The sequence below is a fragment of the Neoarius graeffei genome, chromosome 2, assembly GCF_027579695.1.
Source record: "Neoarius graeffei isolate fNeoGra1 chromosome 2, fNeoGra1.pri, whole genome shotgun sequence".
Taxonomy (NCBI): Eukaryota; Metazoa; Chordata; class Actinopteri; order Siluriformes; family Ariidae; genus Neoarius; species Neoarius graeffei.
This window is the reverse complement of record NC_083570.1, coordinates 8,139,613-8,162,180: the sequence shown is the minus strand read 5'-3', so window position 1 is coordinate 8,162,180 and position 22,568 is coordinate 8,139,613. Positions and strand designations below refer to the sequence as shown.

Below are 22,568 nucleotides of genomic sequence, written 5' to 3'. Positions count from 1 at the left end.
TCAGGTCAGCATGTATAAGCTTGGTCTCTGTGGATACAGAAGACCTCGGAGTGTCAGGATTTCCGGTATCAGGAACATTGTGATAAACCAAAGGAGAATTTATTTTTTTATCCTCACCGAAAAAATAATTAAGTTATTTTACGATATCGAGTCGATAGCTGATGAGACGCGCAGCACCGAGATTGAGTGGAATAACTGTTTTATTCTATGCACATTCACTGGATTTTGAGAAACAGAGCATTTTTATTTTTTTGCAAGTTCAATAAATAAAAACTTTTATACAAAACGTCCGACAAAATCATTTCCGCTCAGAATGTAAACAAACCAGCGAAATGACAGGAGCAATTTGTGAAAAATGTGATAATTCTTGAAAAAAAAGCTACGTTTTTACAGTACCATCGAATATTTTTATTCCATATTTTGTTGCATTTTTTTTGTGTGTTTTTGGGGTTTTGTTTTCGAGTAGAGTTTTTATTTTATCCTCGGTTGGTTCAGCAAGACGTGCCGCCATTTTGTTTTTCTCTACTCACATTATATATGAGCTGATATCCTAGTAGTAGAGTAGCCAAATCAGAGCGCGTGGTTGCTCATGTCCAATGAATGTGGATGGAATAATCTAAATTAGAGACAGTGTAGAACACCATGATAGCAGTGGACCCATGCAGAAAGATGCCACTTTTTCCATTCAGCATCTCTGACTCCAACTGGACAAAAGATATAGAAATACCAAGACGTACAGAGATACTACGAAAATATTAGTAAGTACTAGTAGATAGTTATCGCCCGTGAACCTGATTTCCTCTGAATGGCCCAGTAGAGAGCCGAGGGGACATGCGATAGATGTTTTCACTGTGTTCTGTCAAAATGATGTAAATCACTCCACGCGTCCCCTCAGTGACGTAGACTCAGCCCTAGCGGAAGTCTCCGGTGAGGAGCGCTGATTGCGAGGTCCTGTACAATCAAAGCTCTCGGGCGAGGGGGGAGGGCGTTCCCCGCCGAGGCTGCGCGCAGTGAGTTAGCCTACAGGAAATGAATAGTGTGTTGGATTAGCACTAATCCCATCTTTTGGAAGATTGAAGATGTTGTCTTGGGCCTCTCTGAGGTGTCCATGCGCAAAGTATGGAGTCTGTGCGTCCAGATTTGCATCGGTGAACAGACAGAGGGACAGACAGCCTTTCTTTGGTAGTACAGATAGAACCAGGCAGACTCTCCATTTGCCAAATTGGATACCCAGTGTGCCCAGTGGATTTTTTTTTTTAAATTGCTAAAATGGAATCTGACTATAAAATCAATCCAAAATTAAAAACTGATGACGTATTCTGCGTTATTGTATAAGCGAGCCATGGCTTTGTTGCACTTCATCATTTTTACATTATGCATGTTCGACGTCGCCTGCATGTGTTCTGATTTCCAACGTTGGATCCTGATTACGATTACTGGATTCGCTGAAATAAAAAGAGTTTGTACGCACTTGTGTGCATCCTGACTCTCGCTTGGACACCGAACACGCTTTAGCAGGTTGATGATAATTCCCATCATCTCCACATATTTCTTTAGCGAAAACACTTTGAAATAATTTATCGTAAAACGTCATTTGTCTCAAACTGCTTTACGGACTGGTTTATCAGTTGAAGGTTGCTGGCTTTGAGACTTCCTTTGATCCACTTGAGCGAGCAGATGATTCGGTGTTCGAGGCGAAACGGTCGTTAGGTTTTTTTTTTCAGCTCTTCGGTTTCTTCTGCTCACTTCGATTCGTCTTCCTCGACATGTGCTTGGTGCAAAATGAATTTTTTTCATAAGAGGACAATTGTGTAAAACACACACGCACACACACTAACCTCTTCTCATTTTCAGCTGTGCATGAAAAGGTCAACAGCAGATACACACACTCTTCGAATGATGGGATTCCGAATGCGAGGTCTCCATGGCGACGACTGCTCTGGTTGCACCATCCTAGCACAGGCTTTTCATGGCACGTAACCTACTTATCCAACTAAATGATCCGAGAAGCGTAAAGGATGCGATCGGTATTGCGATGGTTGTAAACACCGCAGACGCTTTGCTTTCTTCTTTTTTGTTTCTCCTCAGAAAAGCTTCCTCGACGCTCCATTTAGAAGTGCTGAAGTGCTCAGTGGAGCGAGAACGTTCCTGATCCTGCAATTGAGTCAGGGCTTTGAGATTAAACTTTAATGATGCCTTTAAAACCACAGCGTGCTGAAACCAAGTGGCGCTGCATCCTGGAATTCAGAAATCCTACATTTACTACGTTTAAACGACATTACTGTTAAAATACTTTGAAATCAGTATTCCGATAGAAGCACAAGGTCTGCTTTGAGATATTAAAACCGTTTAAATATTAGCATAAATGCGTGTATACACACCCATCCATCTGCAGCGGTTTGATGTCGTTCTCTAATCAGCCGATCCCTTGATGCATCAAATCACGCAGGTGCAAATCCAGAGCTTCAGTTAATGTTCACGATGTTCAAACATGAGAATGGGAAACATTGTGATCTCACAGTGACTTTCTTTTACTGTGGCATGAGTGCTGGTTTGAGTATTTCAGAAACTGCTGATCTCCTCCTGGGGTTTTCACGCAACAAACAGTTTCTACACAGAGTGGTACGAAAAACAAAAAACATCGAGTGAGTGAGAGTTCTGCAGGCGGAAACAAATGCCTTGTTGATAAGCGAGGGCAGAGATCAGAAAATGGACAGATTCAAGGTGGTTCAAACTTTTTTTTTTTTGCCAGGAAGGATATAGTAACTCATGTAATCACTCTTAACAACCGTGGTGAGCAGAAAAGCATCTCCGCATGCAATAGGAAACAGAACACATTGGGTTCCAGTCCTGCAACAAAAAGTTCCTATTAAAGTTCCTATCAGCGTCTCACTGTAAATACACTTTCATTACCCAGAGCATAGACATATAAACATAGACGCCGCATTGAGCTGGTGGCCCCGTTGCTGGGATACGTCAGAGTGTCCGCCATATTTGATGTGGCAAATCTTCCCCGTAAACGAATGCAAGTAAATGGACTGAACTTCATAAAGCCCCTTTCTACAATAATATTTAACTCGATGCCTTTTATTCACCCATTAAGACACACACGTATATATTTGGGAAACAAACAGGCATCAAAACAACATATATAACTTTTAATGTGATGGTTATAAATAGTGTGCGAAATACCCTGTACACTGCAAACTAGCGACAGATACGCGATAGATAGCTCAGGTAAGCTAATCAGTCAGCATACCGTAGCAAGCTACCAAAACCTGAGGCCACAATAACCAACCTACAAGACTGAATATGATAAATGATGGAAATAATGGAAAAACTGGAAATAGTGAATGAAAATAAAAATGTACTGTTTTATTTATTGAGTCACCACACAGACCTGCTCTCGTTGAATAAAGTGAGCTGAATGACTGCCAAACTGAGTTCGGCCAGGTTCTAATGTCATACCAAAACAAAATACATCACTGATTCCTTCACATTCAGAAAGGTTAAAAACATTCATCATACGTTCAAAAACGTTCATCATAGTGTGGCACTGTATTATCTAATTCTCACTGCTTATAACTATACACCTACCCGGTGGAGATGAGCTGGGAAACTGAAGACTGAAGGAACAGCTCCCTCTCTGATCCTGACTGTCTGACCTGTTCTGTCAAAATCCTCCGTTCTGAAGTGTTCACTGTAGAGCATGGATGACGGAGTAGCAGAAAACCCTTCCCATCGCACAGCTGTCTCCCACTGCTTTTTCATGGCTTTATTTTTGGGAAACCTACATAGTATGTGAAAAATTAGCTAAGCAACTAACAACAATCAGCGTAGTTACGAAGGAAATACTTCGTTGTTTGGATACAGGTTTCACCGAGCGGCTATTATGCGCGAGACTTCATATTAGCCACAAAGTCAGAAAAATCTGTTCGTAAAATTACGTTATAATGACCAAATATAATGAAAAGTATTTTTCCAGTCTCACCTGTGAAAAGGTAATCCCATGTGATCTCGTTTGGACAGTAAACCTGTTGGTACAGTTAAACGTAGCACATGAATGAGGCATCTTTATTCTCGGCTACTGTCTAGACGCTATACCAGAGGCGGTTGAAGAATCTCCACTTTGCCACATCCAATATGGCGGCGAGGATGATGTATGATTCTACGCAGAATGCGGCGTCTATGTTTATATGTCTATGACCCAGAGTATCAGATGTTGATTTTTTTTTTAAAAGCCTTTTAATCACGAAAACATTTAACCTTTTTTTCTGGCAATTTTTTAAAAAAACAAACCAAGCCGTCTGAGAGATGTTTGCGTTCCGGTGGTTTGTTTACGGAAACAGATCAGGAATTTCACTCAGTCGGTCAGTGAGGTCGTGTGCTTCCACTGTTACGGCGAAGCAGAAAACGTGGAAGATTAAAATCAGGTTCAAGTAAATTACTGCCATGTGACTGACTTCACTAACGCATCAGGAGCACTACAGCGAACTTAAAAACCAAACCAAAACAAATAGCATTCTGCACTTAAAAAGCCAGGGCTACATTCGGCCCGAAACCGACTCGCGCTCCATGATTGAATTTACGGATCTAATCGGATTAAAAAAAAAGAGATCATTGCTGATAGTGATCCTTAAAGGGATTCTGAACACGACACAGTACACATAATTAACCTCATTAGATTTTTTTTTTACATTCAGTATTTCTGATAACTCTAACTCCATGTAAGCACTGCTCTGTAAATCGTATTCAATATTCCATCGTAAAAATTGCTCTAAATTATATGAAATCTTTTAATAAGAAGCTAACATTCTAGAATGGTAATTTGTGATTCTTGGTGAGCAGTTTCACCCACATCTGCTCTCATCCACTTCAAAAATACTCAAACACTAATTTCAGAGTTTTTTTTTTTAAGCCTTCATGTTTCCTCTGAAGTCCGAAGCAAATCATGAGTCATGCCAAGACATGCTGAATTAAAAACTCAGAAGGGGTTTAGAAACAGGTTGAAGTGCCTGGATTTAGAAAATGGAGAGCTTCTCGAGCCACGCTCTTCACTTTAAAGCTACTTGAACCATCACGGTTCGCAAAACAAAGGCCCCTTTAGAGTGCGAGCATGTGGAGAGAGAGAGAGGATTTAACTTGAGCAGCGTTTTATGTTTTACCACAGGGGCAAGAACCACCACACTGCTGTAAATCCGCTTCAGGTTTCACAAAGTCTTTAATGAACCAGTTAATTATTCTGAGCTGTAATACCGGACAGGATATTATTGTAGACTTGGATGCCTGTGAAGCATGCCTGTGATGATCCGGAGAGGTTTTAGAGCATCCTGACTGGATCCTGGTGGCAAAAGGTTCCTGGAACACATGGACTCATGATATAAACACTTTATTCTCTCCACATTCACTGAATATGAGCAATCGCACGCTCCGATTGGCTACTCTACTACTAGGAAACCCCCCCAATGTTTTTAACCCAGTTTGTTACATTACAAACTGTAATTTAATTTTTTTTTTTAAATCTGAATTTTATGTAATGGATCTGTACAAAATAGTCAAAGTTGGTGAAGTGAAATGAGAAAAATATACGTATATAAAATTAAAATTAAAAAACTGAAAATTGGCCTGTGCATATGTATTCACCCCCTTTCCTATGAAGCCCCTAAAAAGTTCTGGTGCAACCAATTGCCTTCAGAAGTCACATAATCAGTGAAATAAAGTCCACCTGTGTGCAATCTATGGTAAGTGTCACATGATCGGTCACTGTATATATACACACACACACACACACACACACCTTTTCTGAAAGGCCCCAGAGGCTGCAACACCACTAACCCAACAACACCATGAAGACTAAGGAGCTCTCCAAACAAGTCAGGGACAAAGTTGTTGAGAAGTACAAGTCAGGGTTGGGTTATATATAAAAAATATATATATAATAATAATCCAAATCTTTGATGATCCCCTGGAGCACCATCAAATCCATCATCATCAAATGGAAAGAACATGGTATCACAACAAACCTGCTAAGAGAGGGCTGCCCATCACAACTCATGGACTGGGCAAGGAGGGCAGAGACAGCACAGAGACCAAAGGTAACCCTGAAGGACCTGCAAAGTTCCACAGCAGAGACTTGAGTATCTGTCCATAAGACCACTTACTTATGGACAGTAACACTCCACAGAGTGGGCGGGGCTTTATGGAAGAGTGGCCAGAAAAAAAAGTAATTGCTTAAGAAAACCCATTTGGAGTTTGCCCAACAGAATGTGGCAGACTCTCCAAACACATGGAAGAAGATTCTCTGGTCAAATGAGAGTAAAATTGATCTTTTTGGCCATCATGGGAAACGCTGTGTGTGGCACAAACCCAACACCCTGAGAACACCATTCCTACAGTGAAGCATGGTGGTGGCAGCATCATGCTGTGGGGATGTTTTTCATCTGCAGGGACAGGAAAACTGGTCAGGACTGAAGGAAAGCATGAAGAATGGCACTAAATACGGGGCAATTCTGGAGGAAAACCTGTTTGAGTCAACCAGAGGTTTGAGACTGGGACGAAGGTTCACATTCAGGCAGGACAATGACCCTAAACATACTGCTAAAGCTACGCTGGAGTTGTTTAAAAGGAAACATTTAAATGTCTTGGAATGGCCTAATCAAAGCCCAGACCTCAATCCAATTGAGAATCTGTGGCATAACTTGAAGATTGCTGTACACCAATGCAACCCATCTAACTTGAAGGAGTTGGAGCAGTTTTGCCTCGAGGAATGGGCAAAAATCCCAGTGGCTAGATGTGCTAAGCTAATAGAGCCTTATCCAAAGTGACTTGCAGCTATAATTGCTGCAAAAGGTGGCTCTACAAAGTACTGACATTAGGGGGGTGAATGGTTATGTATGCTGAAGTTTTCTGTTATTTTGTCCTATTTGTCGTTTGCTTCACAATTTAAAAAAATAATAATAAAATAAATCACATCTTCAAAAAGTTGCAGGCATGTTCTGTAAATGAAATGATGCAAACCCTCAAACAATCCATTTTAATTCCAGGTTGTGAGGCAACAAAACCCGAAAAATGCCAAGGGGGTGAATACTTTTGCAAGGCACTGTACCGTGAGTAAACAAAATGGCGGAGCGTGTTGCTGAACCAACCGAGGACAAAATAAAAACTCTACTCGAAAACAAAACCCCCCAAAAATACAAATCTTAGGAAGTTTGTCTATTTTCAAGTCAAAACATCTAGCCACCCTTATTATAAGACATAATTGCCCAACAAGCAAAACCTCATTTAGCTAGAAAGGCTAGTTTTTAGACAGTCCATCTTGAAAATCTTGTATAGACAAAATGTCTTGAAAAAGTCTTATTTGGAGCACCATTGAAAATAAAACAAGTTTTTTTTAAAAACAAGTAAGTACATTTTGGACATTTGGGCCCAATCCCAATTCTAATTTCTACCCCTACCCCTCCGCCTTCCCCTCCCCCTTCCCCTTGGCCCTTCCCCTTGAAACTGAGCTACAAGGGATAGGGCTTGAAATTCAACCCTTACGTATTGGGATAGCCCTTCAATGATCGAATACGTCATCGCGTACCTCCGTCAGCGTTTACGTTAGCAAAACGCAACCAAATGCGTCATTGGCTGCGACCAGCTGCTACAGTCAGAGCCAGAAATCTCTGCTGGCAGGGTGTGATTTGTTAACTAACACCACTGAATGGGATATCTTTGGCGCTTCGTGCACCACATCCGACAGAATGAGGTGTCAGAACACTCATGTAAACAATAAAAGCGAGAATAACAGAACAAAACGTACGCAGTAAAGCAACCGAAAACAATACTCACTCCCAAAGCTTTTTAGCAGCAGCTTGGATTTCAGAAATCGCTGCTCATTCTCAGCTCGAAAGTGAATCAAGCGGCGTGTTTCCTCTGGATAACAACTTAAAACACGTAAATAATGGAGAAAATACATTTATGACAATCTTTCACCGCGGGAACCGCCATCTTTCTGAAATCCGCATGAAATCTCGCTGAAATCCGCATGGCATTGTGGGAAATCACTCAAACCCCTTCGTTCGGAGTCAGCTCCAGGAAAATCTCCGTTTGGAGGGGTACAGAAGCCCTACCCCTTCCCCTACCCCTCCACGTTAACTGGGATTGGGATACCCCTACCCCTTCACGTGAACACGCAAAATGGAGGGGAAGGGCCAAGGGGTTGGTCCAAGGGGTGAAATGGGATTCGGCCTTGGACATCTTGTTTCAAGAAAAAAAAACAAAGTATGCTTGTTTTGGGAATAAATGAACTTTACTGAAATCTTTGAATCTTTCATTACAATTCAACTCCACCTTACATATCCTAAGTTTACTGCGACTGTTTTCTCAGTCATTCAGAGTGAGGTCCTTCTACAGTGGTGCTTGAAAGTTTGTGAACCCTTTAGAATTTTCTATATTTCTGCATAAATATGACCTAAAACATCATCAGATTTTCACACAAGTCCTAAAAGTAGATAAAGAGAACCCAGTTAAACAAATGAGACAAAAATATTATACTTGGTCCTTTATTTATTGAGGAAAATGATCCAATATTACATATCTGTGAGTGGCAAAAGTATGTGAACCTTTGCTTTCAGTATCTGGTGTGACCCCCTTGTGCAGCAATAACTGCAACTAAACGTTTCCAGTAACTGTTGATCAGTCCTGCACACCGGCTTGGAGGAATTTTAGCCCATTCCTCCGTACAGAACAGCTTCAACTCTGGGATGTTGGTGGGTTCCCTCACATGAACTGCTCGCTTCAGGTCCTTCCACAACATTGCCATTGGATTAAGGCCAGGAGTTTGACTTGGCCATTCCAAAACATTAACTTTATTCTTCTTTAACCATTCTTTGGTAGAACGACTTGTGTGCTTAGGGTCATTGTCTTGCTGCATGACCCACCTTCTCTTTAGATTCAGTTCATGGACAGATGTCCTGATATTTTCCTTCAGAATTCGCTGGTATAATTCAGAATTAATTGTTCCATCAATGATGGCAAGCCGTCCTGGCCCAGATGCAGCAAAACAGGCCCAAACCATGATACTATCACCACCATGTTTTACAGATGGGATAAGGTTCTTATGCTGGAATGCAATGTTTTCCTTTCTCCAAACATAACGCTTCTCATTTCAACCAAAAAGTTCTATTTTGGTCTCATCCATCCACAAAACATTTTTCCAATAGCCTTCTGGCTTGTCCATGTGATCTTTAACAAACTGCAGACGAGCAGCAATGTTCTTTTTGGAGAGCAGTGGCTTTCTCCTTGCAACCCTGCCATGCACACCATTGTTGTTCAGTGTTCTCCTGATGGTGAACTCATGAACATTCACATTAGCCAATGTGAGAAAAGGCCTTCAGTTACTTAGAAGTTACCCTGGGGTCCTTTGTGACCTCGCCAACTATTACACGCCTTGCTCTTGGAGTGATCTTTGTTGATCGACCACTCCTGGGGAGGGTAACAATGGTCTTGAATTTCCTCCATTTGTACACAATCTGTCTGACTGTGGATTGGTGGAGTCCAAACTCTTTAGAGATGGTTTTGTAATTTTTTCCAGCCTGATGAGCATCAACAATGCTTTTTCTGAGGTCCTCAGAAATCTCCTTTGTTCGTGCCATAATACACTTCCACAAACATGTGTTGTGAAGATCAGACTTTGATAGATCCCTGTTCTTTAAATAAAACAGGGTGCCCACTCACACCTGATTGTCATCCCATTGATTGAAAACACCTGACTCTAATTTCACCTTCAAATTAACTGCTAATCCTAGAGGTTCACATACTTTTGCCACTCACAGATATGTAATATTGGATCATTTTCCTCAATAAATAAATGACCAGGTATAATATTTTTGTCTCATTTGTTTAACTGGGTTCTCTTTACTTTTAGGACTTGTGTGAAAATCTGATGATGTTTTTGGTCATATTTATGCAGAAATATAGAAAATTCAAAAGGGTTCACAAACTTTCAAGCGCCACTGTAGATGCTGTACATACTCTAGACCAGACAAGTGCCTTCAAAAAGGCTATGAGTGAGTGGAGGGCGTTTTAGTGAGGTCTTTTTGGAATGCTGTTAGTTAAGTTCAGTGTTTTTTTTTTGTGCCTGATCTTGTAAACCCCTCGTACACATGAATAGTCAGTGCCCCCAAAATGCACTGTTGCTTTGGCATTGTGTAAGCACTGTAAGTCAAAATGCGTAGACTTTTTATTATTATTATTTATTTATTTATTTTTTGGTGCCTGAGGTCCTGGGGAAGTGGAATCTTAAGAGATGTTTTAATGTTTGAATGTTGAAATGGGAAAAAAAAAAAACTTGTTGCAATGGTACACGTGTCGTCAACTTGATTCAAGATAGTCTCTGGTCTCATATCTAGAGTATTTTACTAATTACAGGTCACAAAAGGAGAATCTTTTAAGCTAGCAATGCTTAGTTGTAGAATTTAACAATCCTAATATTAGTATATTTATCTTAAATTCAGTTTTTACTGCTAAGACTTTGTCATGAATTTAAGTGAAATACCCTTAAAGGGCTGATGACACGAACATGACTCTATGCAATTTCTTAAATAAACTATACAACATGGCAAACATGTTAGATTTCTGTTATAATTACATGAAAAGAAGCTGTTGTTACGCGAATATCCAACTTTTAATTGCACAGCGCAAGAAAACTGGGTCCGTGGCTCGCGGCCATGTTGTGACATCAGCGGAAGAACACGCTGCGGTTCACTGGCTGTTCTACTCTGGTTCTACTCAATGGAAATGGCGCATGAAAACGCTGGTGAACTCTCTAGTGCTAGCTCTTCCTCTTCTGGGAGTCTAGAATTGTGTTGATCTCTTCCGAATAGAATCTATGATAGCCTACCCTCTTTACCCTTTGCCTCTCGTTGCTAGGCGGCAGTTACATGAAAGCCGCAAGCTTTCACAAGCAAATACATGACTGATATCACGCTGACTTTATGATTACATTTATGATTATCATGTAGAATCTATAGCTCTACGTACCTTTATCTTATGTCGTTTCACAACACATGTTCTGACAGGAGGACTGTCTTTGGATCCGGCATAGCTACTAGTAGACCCCCTCCGGAATACTGGCAGTGTTGCCAGATTGGGAGGTTTCCCTCCCAGTTGGGCGGTTTCAAGTGCATTTTGGTGGGTTTTGAACATATTTTGGGCTGGAAAACGTCAGCAGTATCTTGAAACCACCCAACTGGGTGGGAAACCTCCCAATCTGGCAACACTGTGTAGGCACTGCTGATGGTAGTAACACACGTTTGTGCTGAACTGAGCACCCAAGAGATTCTTTTAAGCTGGGAAGGGTGTCAAAACAATCCAAATCGAAGTGTTCAGAGCACAGGACGGATGTTGGTGAGGGCTCCCACTTGTCACGAGTGCGCCTGACTTGCTTCACCCACTTCGCATGCAGCTCAGGATCTCTGGGAAACTTGAATATACTTACCCCATCCTTGTGGGTTTTGGAGCAAAAGCCGGCAACAGAACGTGAAGGCATAATAACTATAACTATATATATATATATATATATATATATATATATATATATATATATATATATATATAAAATAATGTCTAATAGAAATACTAATAATGATAAACTGAACACCTGTCGCATCAACAACAAACTGGTAAGTTAGGAGGAAGGTTCTTTCGCTGACGTCATATAGCTCCTCCTCCTCCTCTTTCGTCTCCTTGGTGCTGCAGCCCTGTCAAATTTGCCCAAATAGCCGCGTTTTTTATCATAACTTGTAAAATAGGCGCCTTCGTGAATTAATATATGGATCATCGGGAATTACTTTTTATGTTATAAAACATCGCCAAAGATGTCAAAAACGTGTCGTCAAAAACGTGTCATCAGCACTTTAAAATGAAATAAATAAAAATGACTTGAATGGCTAAATGTAAGAAGTACCATCTTGTTATAAGAACTATTTTGATTATTTTGAGTTAATCAGATCTTGCATAATAAGTTCCCCAATCTTATTTTGGAATTATTTCATCTAAAAACAGGTTAGATTTTTCATCTTACTTTAATAAATCTTACCAAGTCAAATTTGACTAGTTCCATTGGCAGATTTGCCAGAATTTCTTCGAGGCCGACCGATAGTCCTTCTCCATGGCCTCCACGAACTCCTCCCAGTTCCGAGTTTTTGCCTCCGCAACTGCCCGAGCTGCAGCACGCCTGGCCTGCCGATACCCGTCAGCTGCCTCAGGAGTCCCGGAGGTCAACATGGCCCGATAGGACTCCTTCTTCAGCTTGACAGCATCCCTTACTTCCAGTGTCCACCACTGGGTTCGGGGATTGCCGCCACGACAGGCACCGGAGACCTTGCAGCCACAGCTCCGAACAGCTGCGTCCACAATGGAGGTAGAGAACATGGTCCACTCAGACTCAATGTCCCCCGCCTCCCTCGGAAGCTGGGAAAAGCTCTCCCGGAGGTGGGAGTTAAAGACCTCCCCAACAGAGTGCTCGGCCAGACGTTCCCAGCAGACCCTCACCATACGTTTGGGCCTGCCAGGTCTGTCCAGCTTCCTCCTCCGCCAGCGTATCCAACTCACCACCAGGTGGTGATCAGTTGACAGCTCAGCCCCTCTCTTCACCCGAGTGTCCAAGACATAGGGCCGGAGATCAGATGAAACGACTACAAAGTCGATCATCGACCTCCGACCTAAGGTGTCCTGGTGCCACGTGCACTTATGGACACCCCTATGCTCGAACATGGTGTTCGTTATGGACAAACCGTGACTAGCACAGAAGTCCAATAACAAAACACCACTCGGGTTCAGATCGGGGAGGCCGTTCCTCCCAACCATGCCCCTCCAGGTGTCACTGTTGTCGCCCACGTGAGCATTGAAGTCCCCCAGTAGCACAATGGAGTCCCCAGTCTGAGCACCCCTTAGTACCTCTCCCAGGGACTCCAAGAAGGCTGGATACTCTATACTGCTATTTGGCCCGTAGGCACAAACAACAGCAAGAGCCCTCTCCCCAATCCGAAGGCGCAGAGAGGCGACCCTCTCGTTCACTGGGGTAAACTCCAACGCATGGCGGCTGAGCTGGGGAGCTATAAGCAAGCCCACACCAGCCCGCCGCCGCTCACCACGGGCGACTCCAGAGAAGTGGAAAGTCCAGCCCCTCTCGAGGAGCTGGGTTCCAGAGCCCAAGCTGTGTGTGGAGGTGAGCCCGACTATCTCTAGCCGGTACCTCTCAACCTCCCGCACAAGCTCAGGCTCTTCCCCCCCCCCCAGCGAAGTGACATTCCATGTCCCAACAGCCAGCCGCTGTGTCCGGGGATCAGGTCGCCGAGGCCCCTGCCTTCGACTGCCACCCAATCCACACTGCACCAATCCCCTACTGCTACCTCTGTGGGTGGTGAACCCACAGGAGGTCGGGCCATGTCACCTCTTCGGGCTGAGCCCGGCCGGGCCCCATGGGCAAAGGCCTGGCCACCAAGCGCTCGCATATGAGCCCCAACCCCGGGCCTGGCTCCAGGGTGGGGCCCCGGCTGCGTCATACCGGGCGACGTCACGGTCCTTGCTTTTTTCTCCATAGGGGTTTTTGGTGAAAGGAATACTTTGAGGATCTCCTCAATCCCACCGTCATGTCTTCCACTGAGGAGACTGAGGCTGATGACTCAGAGGTGGACTCGTCCATTACCCAAGCCGAAGTCACTGAGGTGGTTTGCAAGCTCCTCGGTGGCAAGGCACCAGGGGTGGATGAGATCCGCCCTGAGTATCTCAAGTCTCTGGATGTTGTGGGGCTGTCTTGGCTGACACGCCTCTGCAACATCGCGTGGCGGTCGGGGACAGTGCCTCTGGAGTGGCAGACTGGGGTGGTGGTCCCTCTTTTTAAGAAAGGGGACCAGAGAGTGTGCTCCAATTATAGGGGAATCACACTTCTCAGCCTCCCAGGGAAGGTTTACTCCAGGGTACTGGAGAGGAGAATTCGACCAATAGTCGAACCTCGGATCCAGGAGGAACAATGCGGTTTTCGTCCTGGTCGCGGAACACTGGACCAGCTCTATACCCTTCATAGGGTGCTCGAGGGTTCATGGGAGTTTGCCCAACCAGTCCACATGTGCTTTGTGGATCTGGAGAAGGCATTCGACCGTGTCCCCCGTGGTATTCTGTGGGGGGTGCTTCGGGAGTATGGGGTTCAGGGCTCTTTGCTAAGGGCTGTCCGGTCCCTGTACGAACGGAGCAGGAGTCTGGTTCGCATTGCCGGCAGTAAGTCAGACCTGTTCCCAGTGCATGTTGGACTCCGGCAGGGCTGCCCTTTGTCACCGGTTCTGTTCATAATTTTTATGGACAGAATTTCTAGGCGCAGCCAGGGGCCGGAAGGAATCCTGTTTGGGAACCACAGGATTTCATCTCTGCTTTTTGCGGATGATGTTGTCCTGTTGGCTTCTTCAAACCAGGACCTTCAGCATGCACTGGGGCGGTTTGCAGTCGAGTGTGAAGCGGCTGGGATGAGAATCAGCACCTCCAAGTCCGAGGCCATGGTTCTCGACCGGAAAAGGGTGGCTTGCCCTCTCCAGGTTGGTGGAGAAGTCCTGCCTCAAGTGGAGGAGTTTAAGTATCTCGGGATCTTGTTCACGAGTGAGGGAAGGATGGAGCGTGAGATCGACAGGCGGATCAGTGCAGCCTCTGCAGTGATGCGGTTGCTTTACCGGTCCGTCGTGGTGAAGAAGGAGCTGAGCCAAAAGGCGAAGCTCTCAATTTACCGGTCGATCTACGTTCCGACTCTCACCTATGGTCATGAGCTTTGGGTAATGACCGAAAGAACAAGATCGCGGATACAAGCGGCCAAAATGAGTTTCCTTCGCAGGGTGGCTGGGCGCTCCCTTAGAGATAGGGTGAGAAGCACAGTCACTTGGGAGGAGCTCGGAGTAGAGCCGCTGCTCCTCCACATCGAGAGGAATCAGCTGAGGTGGCTCGGGCATCTTTTTCAGATGCCTCCTGGATGCCTCCCTGGGGAGGTGTTCCAGGCATGTCCCCCCGGGAAGAGGCCCCGGGGAAGACCCAGGACACGCTGGAGGGACTATGTCTCTCGGCTGGCCTGGGAATGCCTCGGTGTTCTTCCCGAGGAGCTGGCTGAGGTGTCTGGGGAAAGGGAAGTTTGGGCTTCCATGCTTAGACTGCTGCCTCCGCGACCCGGTCCCAGATAAGCGGAAGAAGACGAGACGAGACGCCATTGGCAGATTTTTTTCACCTGATTCAAGCAAATATGCTTTGTTTTAATCTTTTATTTCTTATTTTTGAAAGGCCATATTTTGCAGTGAAAATATGGAATGAAAGCATTTGATGGTAAGAATGTATCTCTCTTTTTAAAATTTTCAAGAATTATTATTATCATCGCATTTTTCACAAATTACTCGTCATTTTGCCGGTTTGTTTACATTCTACGCGGAAATGATTTTGTTGGACATTTTGTATAAAGTTTTTATTTATCGAATTTGCAAAAAATAAATAAAAATGCTCCGTTTCTCAAAATCCAGTGAAATGTGGACAGAATAAAACAGTTATTCCACTCAGTCTCGTCGTACATGGATTATAGCCGATATCAGCTCATGTACGACTCGATTTTGTGGAATAACCGATAGTTTTTAATCCATTAAATATTTTTTTTTAAATTACTGATAACGCTGGGTTGTGTTTTCATGTCAGATCAGTTCTGCTAGGATTCTTTGATTGTTTTTGTGGCTGCGATCTCATATAGAGGCAGGAGCCACTGTGTCATCGTGTTGTAAGAATGAGTAACAATAGCGCACTGTGCATACAGGTGTTCCTATTAAAATGGCCGGTCGGTGTATACAATTCAGTTCACCATTTGAAGTAAATGGACTAAAGAAATCGCTTTCAGACGTGTTTATGCTTATTATCAAGGGAACGTGCGTTCCTATTTTAAAATATACTCCAGGTCGTCCCCCTTCCCTCGCCTTCTTCGGCCTGTGGTCCCATGTGTGATGTGACGTAGATGTTTTTTTTTGCCTTTGCATGTACTCATTCATATGCAGATGATTTACAGAGACGGAGTGGAGCACGAGTTGCGCATCAGTCTTTCGCTGTAACGATCACCTCCACACGCCCCACTGTTGGAACTGAATAAAACGCTTTACGATGAATAACAATGCGGAGTTGAATTTGAATTGGAGAGTTATTTCTACCTGAACACTCGATGCAGATCTGCATCCCATCCAGCATTTCTCCAACACACACACACACACACAAAATACGTCACAGCAAATAACTAAGTAAACAATGATACAGAAGAGAAATGTGAATCACAGCACTCGGCCTACATCCCTCTGAAAAGCAGGATTTAAAAATAGCTCACGTCTCGGGGGCGAATCGAACACAACTTATCTTTAATAATGTTTCTGTGCAGTCTGGAATTTCCGGGCTGGAGAACACAGAGACCGCCACGATACACATGCAAACATGGCTGCCAAAAACATGACTTTGCCGCTTCGGTAGAGTCCTGAGCCACTTTTCTCTCTCATCTTTTTTTTCTTTTATAGATGCTTTATTTATAGTAACAGGAGACATGGCTTAGAAACAAACTAGATGTTCATCTCTAAATATGGCGTCTGGCACTTCCTTTAAGGCTGACAAAATGGTTTAAAGATTAAACACGGCGAGAACGATATTGGAATTACACTAACCACCCCCACACACACCTACAGTGGCATGCAAAAGTTTGGGCACCCTTGATGAAAATGTCTGTTACTGTGAATAGTTAAGTGAGCAGAAGATGAACTGATCACCAAAAGGCATAAGGGTAAAGATGACATATTTCTTTAATATTTTCCACAAGATTACATTTTTATTTTGGTCACTTACAGGTGTAAAATACCAAAAAATGAAAAGGATCTGAAGCAAAAGTTTGGGCACCCTGCATGGTTAGTACTTTGTAACACCTTATTTGGCAAGTATCACAGCTTGTAAACACTTTTTGTAGCCAGCTAATAATCTTTCAGTTCTTACCGGGGGATTTTCACACCTTCGTCCTTGCAAAAGGCTTCCAGTTCTACAAGTTTCTTGGGCTGTCTTGCATGCACTGCTCTTTTGAGATCTATCCACAGATTTTAAATGATGTTTAGGTCAGGGGACTGTGAGGGCCAGGGCAAAACCTTCAGCTTGGGCCTCTTGAGGTATTCCATTGTAGATTTTGAGGTGTGTTTTGGATCATCGTCTTATTGTAGGACCCATCCTCTTTTTAACTTCAACTTTTTTACAGATGGTGTGATGTTTGCTTCCAGAGTTTGCTGGGATTTATTTGAATCCATGCTTCCCTCGACCAATGAAATGTGCCCTGTGCCACTGGCTGCAACACAACCCCAAAGCATGATCGATCCACACCCATGCTTCAGAGTTGGAGAGGTGTTCTTTTCCTGGAATTTGGCACCCTTTTTTTCTCCAAACATACAGTACCTTTGCACATTGTGGCCAAAAAGTTCTATTTTGATTTCATCAGTCCACAGGACTCGTTTCCAAAATGCATCAGGCTTATTTACATGTTCATTTGTAAACTTCAGACGCTGAAGTTTGTGGCTAGGACGCAGGAACAGTTTTCTTCTGATGACTCTCCCATGAAGGTCATATTTGTTCAGGTATCGCTGCAAAGTAGAACAGTGCACCACCACTCCAGGGTCTGCTAAATCTTTCTGAAGGTCTTTTGCAGTCAAACAGGGGTTTTTATTTGCCTTTCTAGCAATCCAACAAGCAGTTCTTTCAGAAAGTTTTCTTCATCTTCCAGACCTCACCTTGATCTGCACTGTTTCTGTTAACTGCCATTTCTTAATAACATTACAGCCTGAGGAAACAGCTACCTGAAAACACTGCTACGTTCTTGTAGCCTTCTCCTGCTTTGTGAGCATCAATTATTTTATTATTCAGAATGCGAGGGAGTTGCTTAGAGGAACCCATGGCTGTTGATTTTAGGGACAAGTTTGAGGAGTCAGAGAATTTATACAGCTTTGAAATCTGCATCATCTGACCTTTCCTAACGAAGAATTTGAACAAGCCACAGCTCAATAAGCTAATTAAGGTCTGGAACTTTGGTAAAGGTTACCCGAGAACTCAAATGTATTGGGGTGCCCAAACCTCCGCATGGTGTTCCTTTTCTTTTTTCTCTCTCCAATTGTACAAAACAAAAATAATACACAAATCTTGCATAAAACACTGAAAAGAAATGTCTCGTCTTTACCTTTATGCCTTTTGGTGATCAGTTCATCTTCTGCTCACTTACTGTAACTATTCACAGTAACAGACATTTTCAGCAAGGGTGCCCAAACTTTTGCATGCCACTGTATATATATAAATCAACTGAGTCTTTCAGCTTGGAGGGAACACCATCATTCTCATCTGAAGTGTGTTTAGGCTGAAAGGACAGCTAAGGAGAGATAAAAGGAAAAAAAAAACCAATCCATCCTTGTCCTCTTCATGTGTCTCTCGTCCCTGCTACAAACCTGCAAGTTTTCCAACACACATTCAAGACAGAGGTTTTTTTTTTTGTCTTATTTACTTCGAGACAGAGAGAGAGAGAGACACACACACAGAGAGAAAGTGAGTCTGGTAAGAGAATGACTGTTTACAGCTGCAAAATGAGAACAGGTTTCATGGAACAATAAATGGATAAAAAATACAAAGCGTCAGTCTTGAATAAATAAAAAGAAATCATAAGCATGGTGATCATCACTGTAAGGAATGAAGAATGAAACGTGCAATTACAGGAAAATAATAAACTCCACTTCATCACGACACAGACCTAAAAAGAGTCGTAGCGCCGTCATGTTCTTCCTTAACTCACAGTTTGCTAGGAGGTGTGGCCAAGTTTGAAGGCATTAAAAAAAAAAAAAGTATTCAAAATGATAAACTTCACATTTTATTTGAATTCATATAAATTGTACCATCCTACTGAGCCTAATGGACGATGCTAAACTGCACTCTGTGTGCGTCACTATCATTAGCTTGTTAGTGCAAAACTAAAGAAGCACATGATTTTTGAAGTAGTACCCCTTCCTGTTTCAGCTAGTGAGTTTTCTGAATGTTAAGGTTCTAAAAAAAACCTTCAAAGAACATTCATTCAGATTTTCTTCTTGCTGTTTAGTAAATGTTTAACACTTATAGACTTCCCTACGCTTTTCGACACTTAATTCTGCGATATGTTCCGCTGTTGAATGCTAACATTACTACCCATTATTATCTGTCCATCCATCATCTGTAGCCGCTTGTCCTGTGCAGGGTCACAGGCAAGCTGGAGCCTATCCCAGCTGACTATGGGCGAGAGACGGGGTTCACCCTTGACAAGTCGCCAGGTCATCGCAGGGCTGACACATAGACACAGACATCCATTCACACCTACAGTCAATTTAAAGCCATCAATTAACCTAACCTTTGGACTGTGGGGGAAACCGGAGCACCAGCAGGAAACCCACACAGACATGGGGAGAACATGCAAACTCCACAAAGAAAGGCCCTCGCCGGCCACTGGGCTCGAACCCAGGACCTTCTTGCTATGATGAGACAGCGCTAACCACTGTGCCACCCTACTCATTATTATTTGAATGTTAAACTGTTGTTTCAACATTTTTAAGAATGTTTTATTTTTTGAAACATTACAGCCTGAACTCAGAGAACACTTTAATAATGTTCTGTTGGCTGGAGAGAGCTGTGTTCTAAATAACGATAAAGTATGATCGTTTACATCTGAAGATTTGTACCCCATCTTGAAGAAAGTGTGCAGTTCCAGAAATGTGCCTGAAAGAAATCTGGGAATAATCTATTCAGTTTGCGAGGGCTAAGTATGTCTACTTGAACAACAACAACAACAACAACAAAAAAGCAATGATTCTGTATGGTTTTTCAGTGCATGTGGCTTGCATTACATTACATAACATCCACATCAGCGGGAAAAGGCTGGTGTGCTTTGTAGTGCTTCATCAAAATGATCATCATCATCATCATTAGATTTGTGCTTCTGGTATTGCTTTTCAAATTATCACTCACAAAAGTGATATTCTCAACTTGCAATCATATTGTTCCATCACGCTTTCTGACGCGGAATTCTGTGCAAAATTCACAAACCGGCGTTTACTCTCCTGAGGTCAGTCGAGGTCAGAGTTCATTGCAGGCAGATTTCTCAGCAGTCTTGAACATCAGGATGGAGTTGAAGATCTTGAGAGCTGGGCCGAGCTTCATGCTGAGGATCTTCACCAGGTCGGTCTGGGTGAGCAGCAGGAATGCCTCACCGTCAATTTGCTGGAACGAACAGACACATTCATGAATCACATGTCTATCATGGTTGAGAATCAGCTCAGGTCAAGTGTCAAGCATGTCTTGGTGAGTAAAACTGAAAGATGCGTTCGGTCATGAAGATGTTTCAGTGATCATCTGCAAGGCTTTAGACATCTAGATTCAAAATACAACCACACCAAACACCTGATCCTCATGAAACGTTCTGGAAGTGGATGTTTCGTTAATCATGTTCTGGTGAATTTCAAACCCAGAAAGAGACACACAGAACTTTGGACATCAGAAAACAAAAGGAGAGCCTCATAAGATACACATTGAGGAACCCAGAGATTTAGAAATTGGTAAAACTAAACAGCCTTTGAAGACAAAAACAAATCAAGGGTTCTTTGGATTGATAAAAAATCATCACTTCCTAAATTGCTTCTACTTTAAAGGTTCCTGGAAAGGGGAAACCTACTGTTCTTCAGTTCTACATGGAATATTTAAGAGTTATCTGGATAGTTATGGGTTCTTGGCTTCTAAAATGGGTTCTACTTGGAAATCTCTCTAAAACAGGAAAGCTCTGGTGTGGAGTTCAACCTAGAACCATGAAAGGTACTTTGGATAGTCAAGAGTTCTTAGTGTCCTCAAGGGGTTCTATTTGGAAACCTGTCTGAAGGAGGAAACCCTGTTGTGAAGTTCCACATAGAATCCAGGTTCATGCCTTCCAAAAGAATTTCTACATGGATCCCTGTCTGAAAGACCGTTGCAGTGGAGTTATTTAAACAGTTAAGGCTTTCTAGCTTTCTTTTTCTTTTCTGAATTGAAACGCTATGTTCTAGGGTTCTACATAGAATTTGTAAAGGTTTTCCAAGAAGGCAAGATGTGTGCCGTACAGTAGGACTCTCAAATGAGCGAGGAAACGTCTTCAAGATTGAGGAACAAGTCTAGTCGCCAAGACTCAATAATATTTTCACAAATCTTTTAAGAGTTGAAGAACTTGCTTCAGATTTCAATGATCCATAAATAATAACAGATTTAAGAACTTTTTCGAAACTAATCCCGCACAAGGATTAAGGCAGGCTGTTTTTTGTTCGAGTATTTGAGATTTAAATGGAGTTCATGCTGCTTCAAGCACATAATAATTGTGGTTCTGGGTGAAGTGTAAATCATTACCTCCTTCCTGAAAGTGTGTACTTGCTCCTTACATCCTGGGAGGCCCTGGATGAACTCGGTCACCTGTGGATCAACAAATAAAGGTCATGAGCGACTGCATTCTCTTTTGAGAAAGATATCTAACAGGAGGCAAAATGCTGTGCAGATGCTGATATCAACAGTGCAGTGATGGGCAACATATCAGGTGCATCTCCACCATGTTTATGGACTTACAAATGTTCTGATTGGATGCAAGAACCATGACACAGGAAAGAAACATCCAGCACCATACTGAGCTCGAGAGAAAGTAACAAATTACACTGTGTGCACAATTATTAGGCAAGTTGTATTCCTGATGATTAATTTTATCGTTGAACAAATACAGTGCTCTCAGTCAATCCAAATTGTTAATAAACCTAAAACCAGAATGATTAACAAAGGAAAGGGGAGTTTAGGCCTTCTCAGGGGAATATACAAGTGTGCAGAATTATTAGGCAACATTTAGTGTGCAGAATTATTATGCAACTAAATGAAAAGCTTAAAGTTTCCCATCTCACTTGTTTATTTTAATTTTCAGTGTAACAAATAAACAACTCAGAATTAACAAATAAACACTTCTAGCATTTCAAAAATATTCAGTGACCAATATAGCCACCCTTCTTTTCAATAACTGACATGAGCCTTCCATCCAGTCTGTTAGTTTTTTGATTTGTTGACGATCAACTTTTTGTGCAGGAGCAACCATGGCCTCCCAAATGCTATTCAGAGTGGTGTATTGTCTTCCCTCGCTGTAAATCTCATGCTTAAGAAGGGGCCACAAGTACTCAATAGGGTTTAAGTCAGGTGAGGAAGGGGGCCATGTCATTACTTTGTCATCTTTAAGGCCTCTGTGGGCTCGCCAAGCAGTGGAGTACTTGGGTGCATGTGATGGTGCATTGTTCTGCATAACAATCATGGCCTTCTTGAATGATGCAGACTTCTTCCCATACCACTGCTTGAAGAATGTATCTTTTAGAAACTGGCAGTAGGTTTGGGAGTTGATGTTAAGTCCATCTTCAACCTGAAATGGTCAAACTAGCTCATCCTTAATAATAGCAGCCCATGCCATTACCCCTCCACCACCTTGCTGGGTGTCTGAGTCAAAT

The 22,568-nt window shown here is 42.8% G+C and overlaps 1 protein-coding gene across 3 annotated transcripts in view; it reads right to left on the bottom strand.

The window, feature by feature from the left end:
- Window positions 1-18,549: 18,549 nt before the first annotated feature.
- The window catches only part of l3mbtl3 (L3MBTL histone methyl-lysine binding protein 3), a 60,787-nt gene continuing 56,768 nt past the window's right edge, over window positions 18,550-22,568 (bottom strand). For 2 of the 3 annotated variants that reach the window (XM_060913597.1, XM_060913598.1), the window contains 2 exons: window positions 21,445-21,507; window positions 18,550-20,295 (listed from right to left, as the gene is read on the bottom strand). In XM_060913597.1, coding sequence (XP_060769580.1) covers window positions 20,152-20,295; window positions 21,445-21,507 — 207 coding nt within the window. In that variant the 3' untranslated portion in view covers window positions 18,550-20,151. The remainder of the gene's footprint in view (window positions 20,296-21,444; window positions 21,508-22,568) is intronic. The other variant, XM_060913599.1, reaches the window with a different exon arrangement.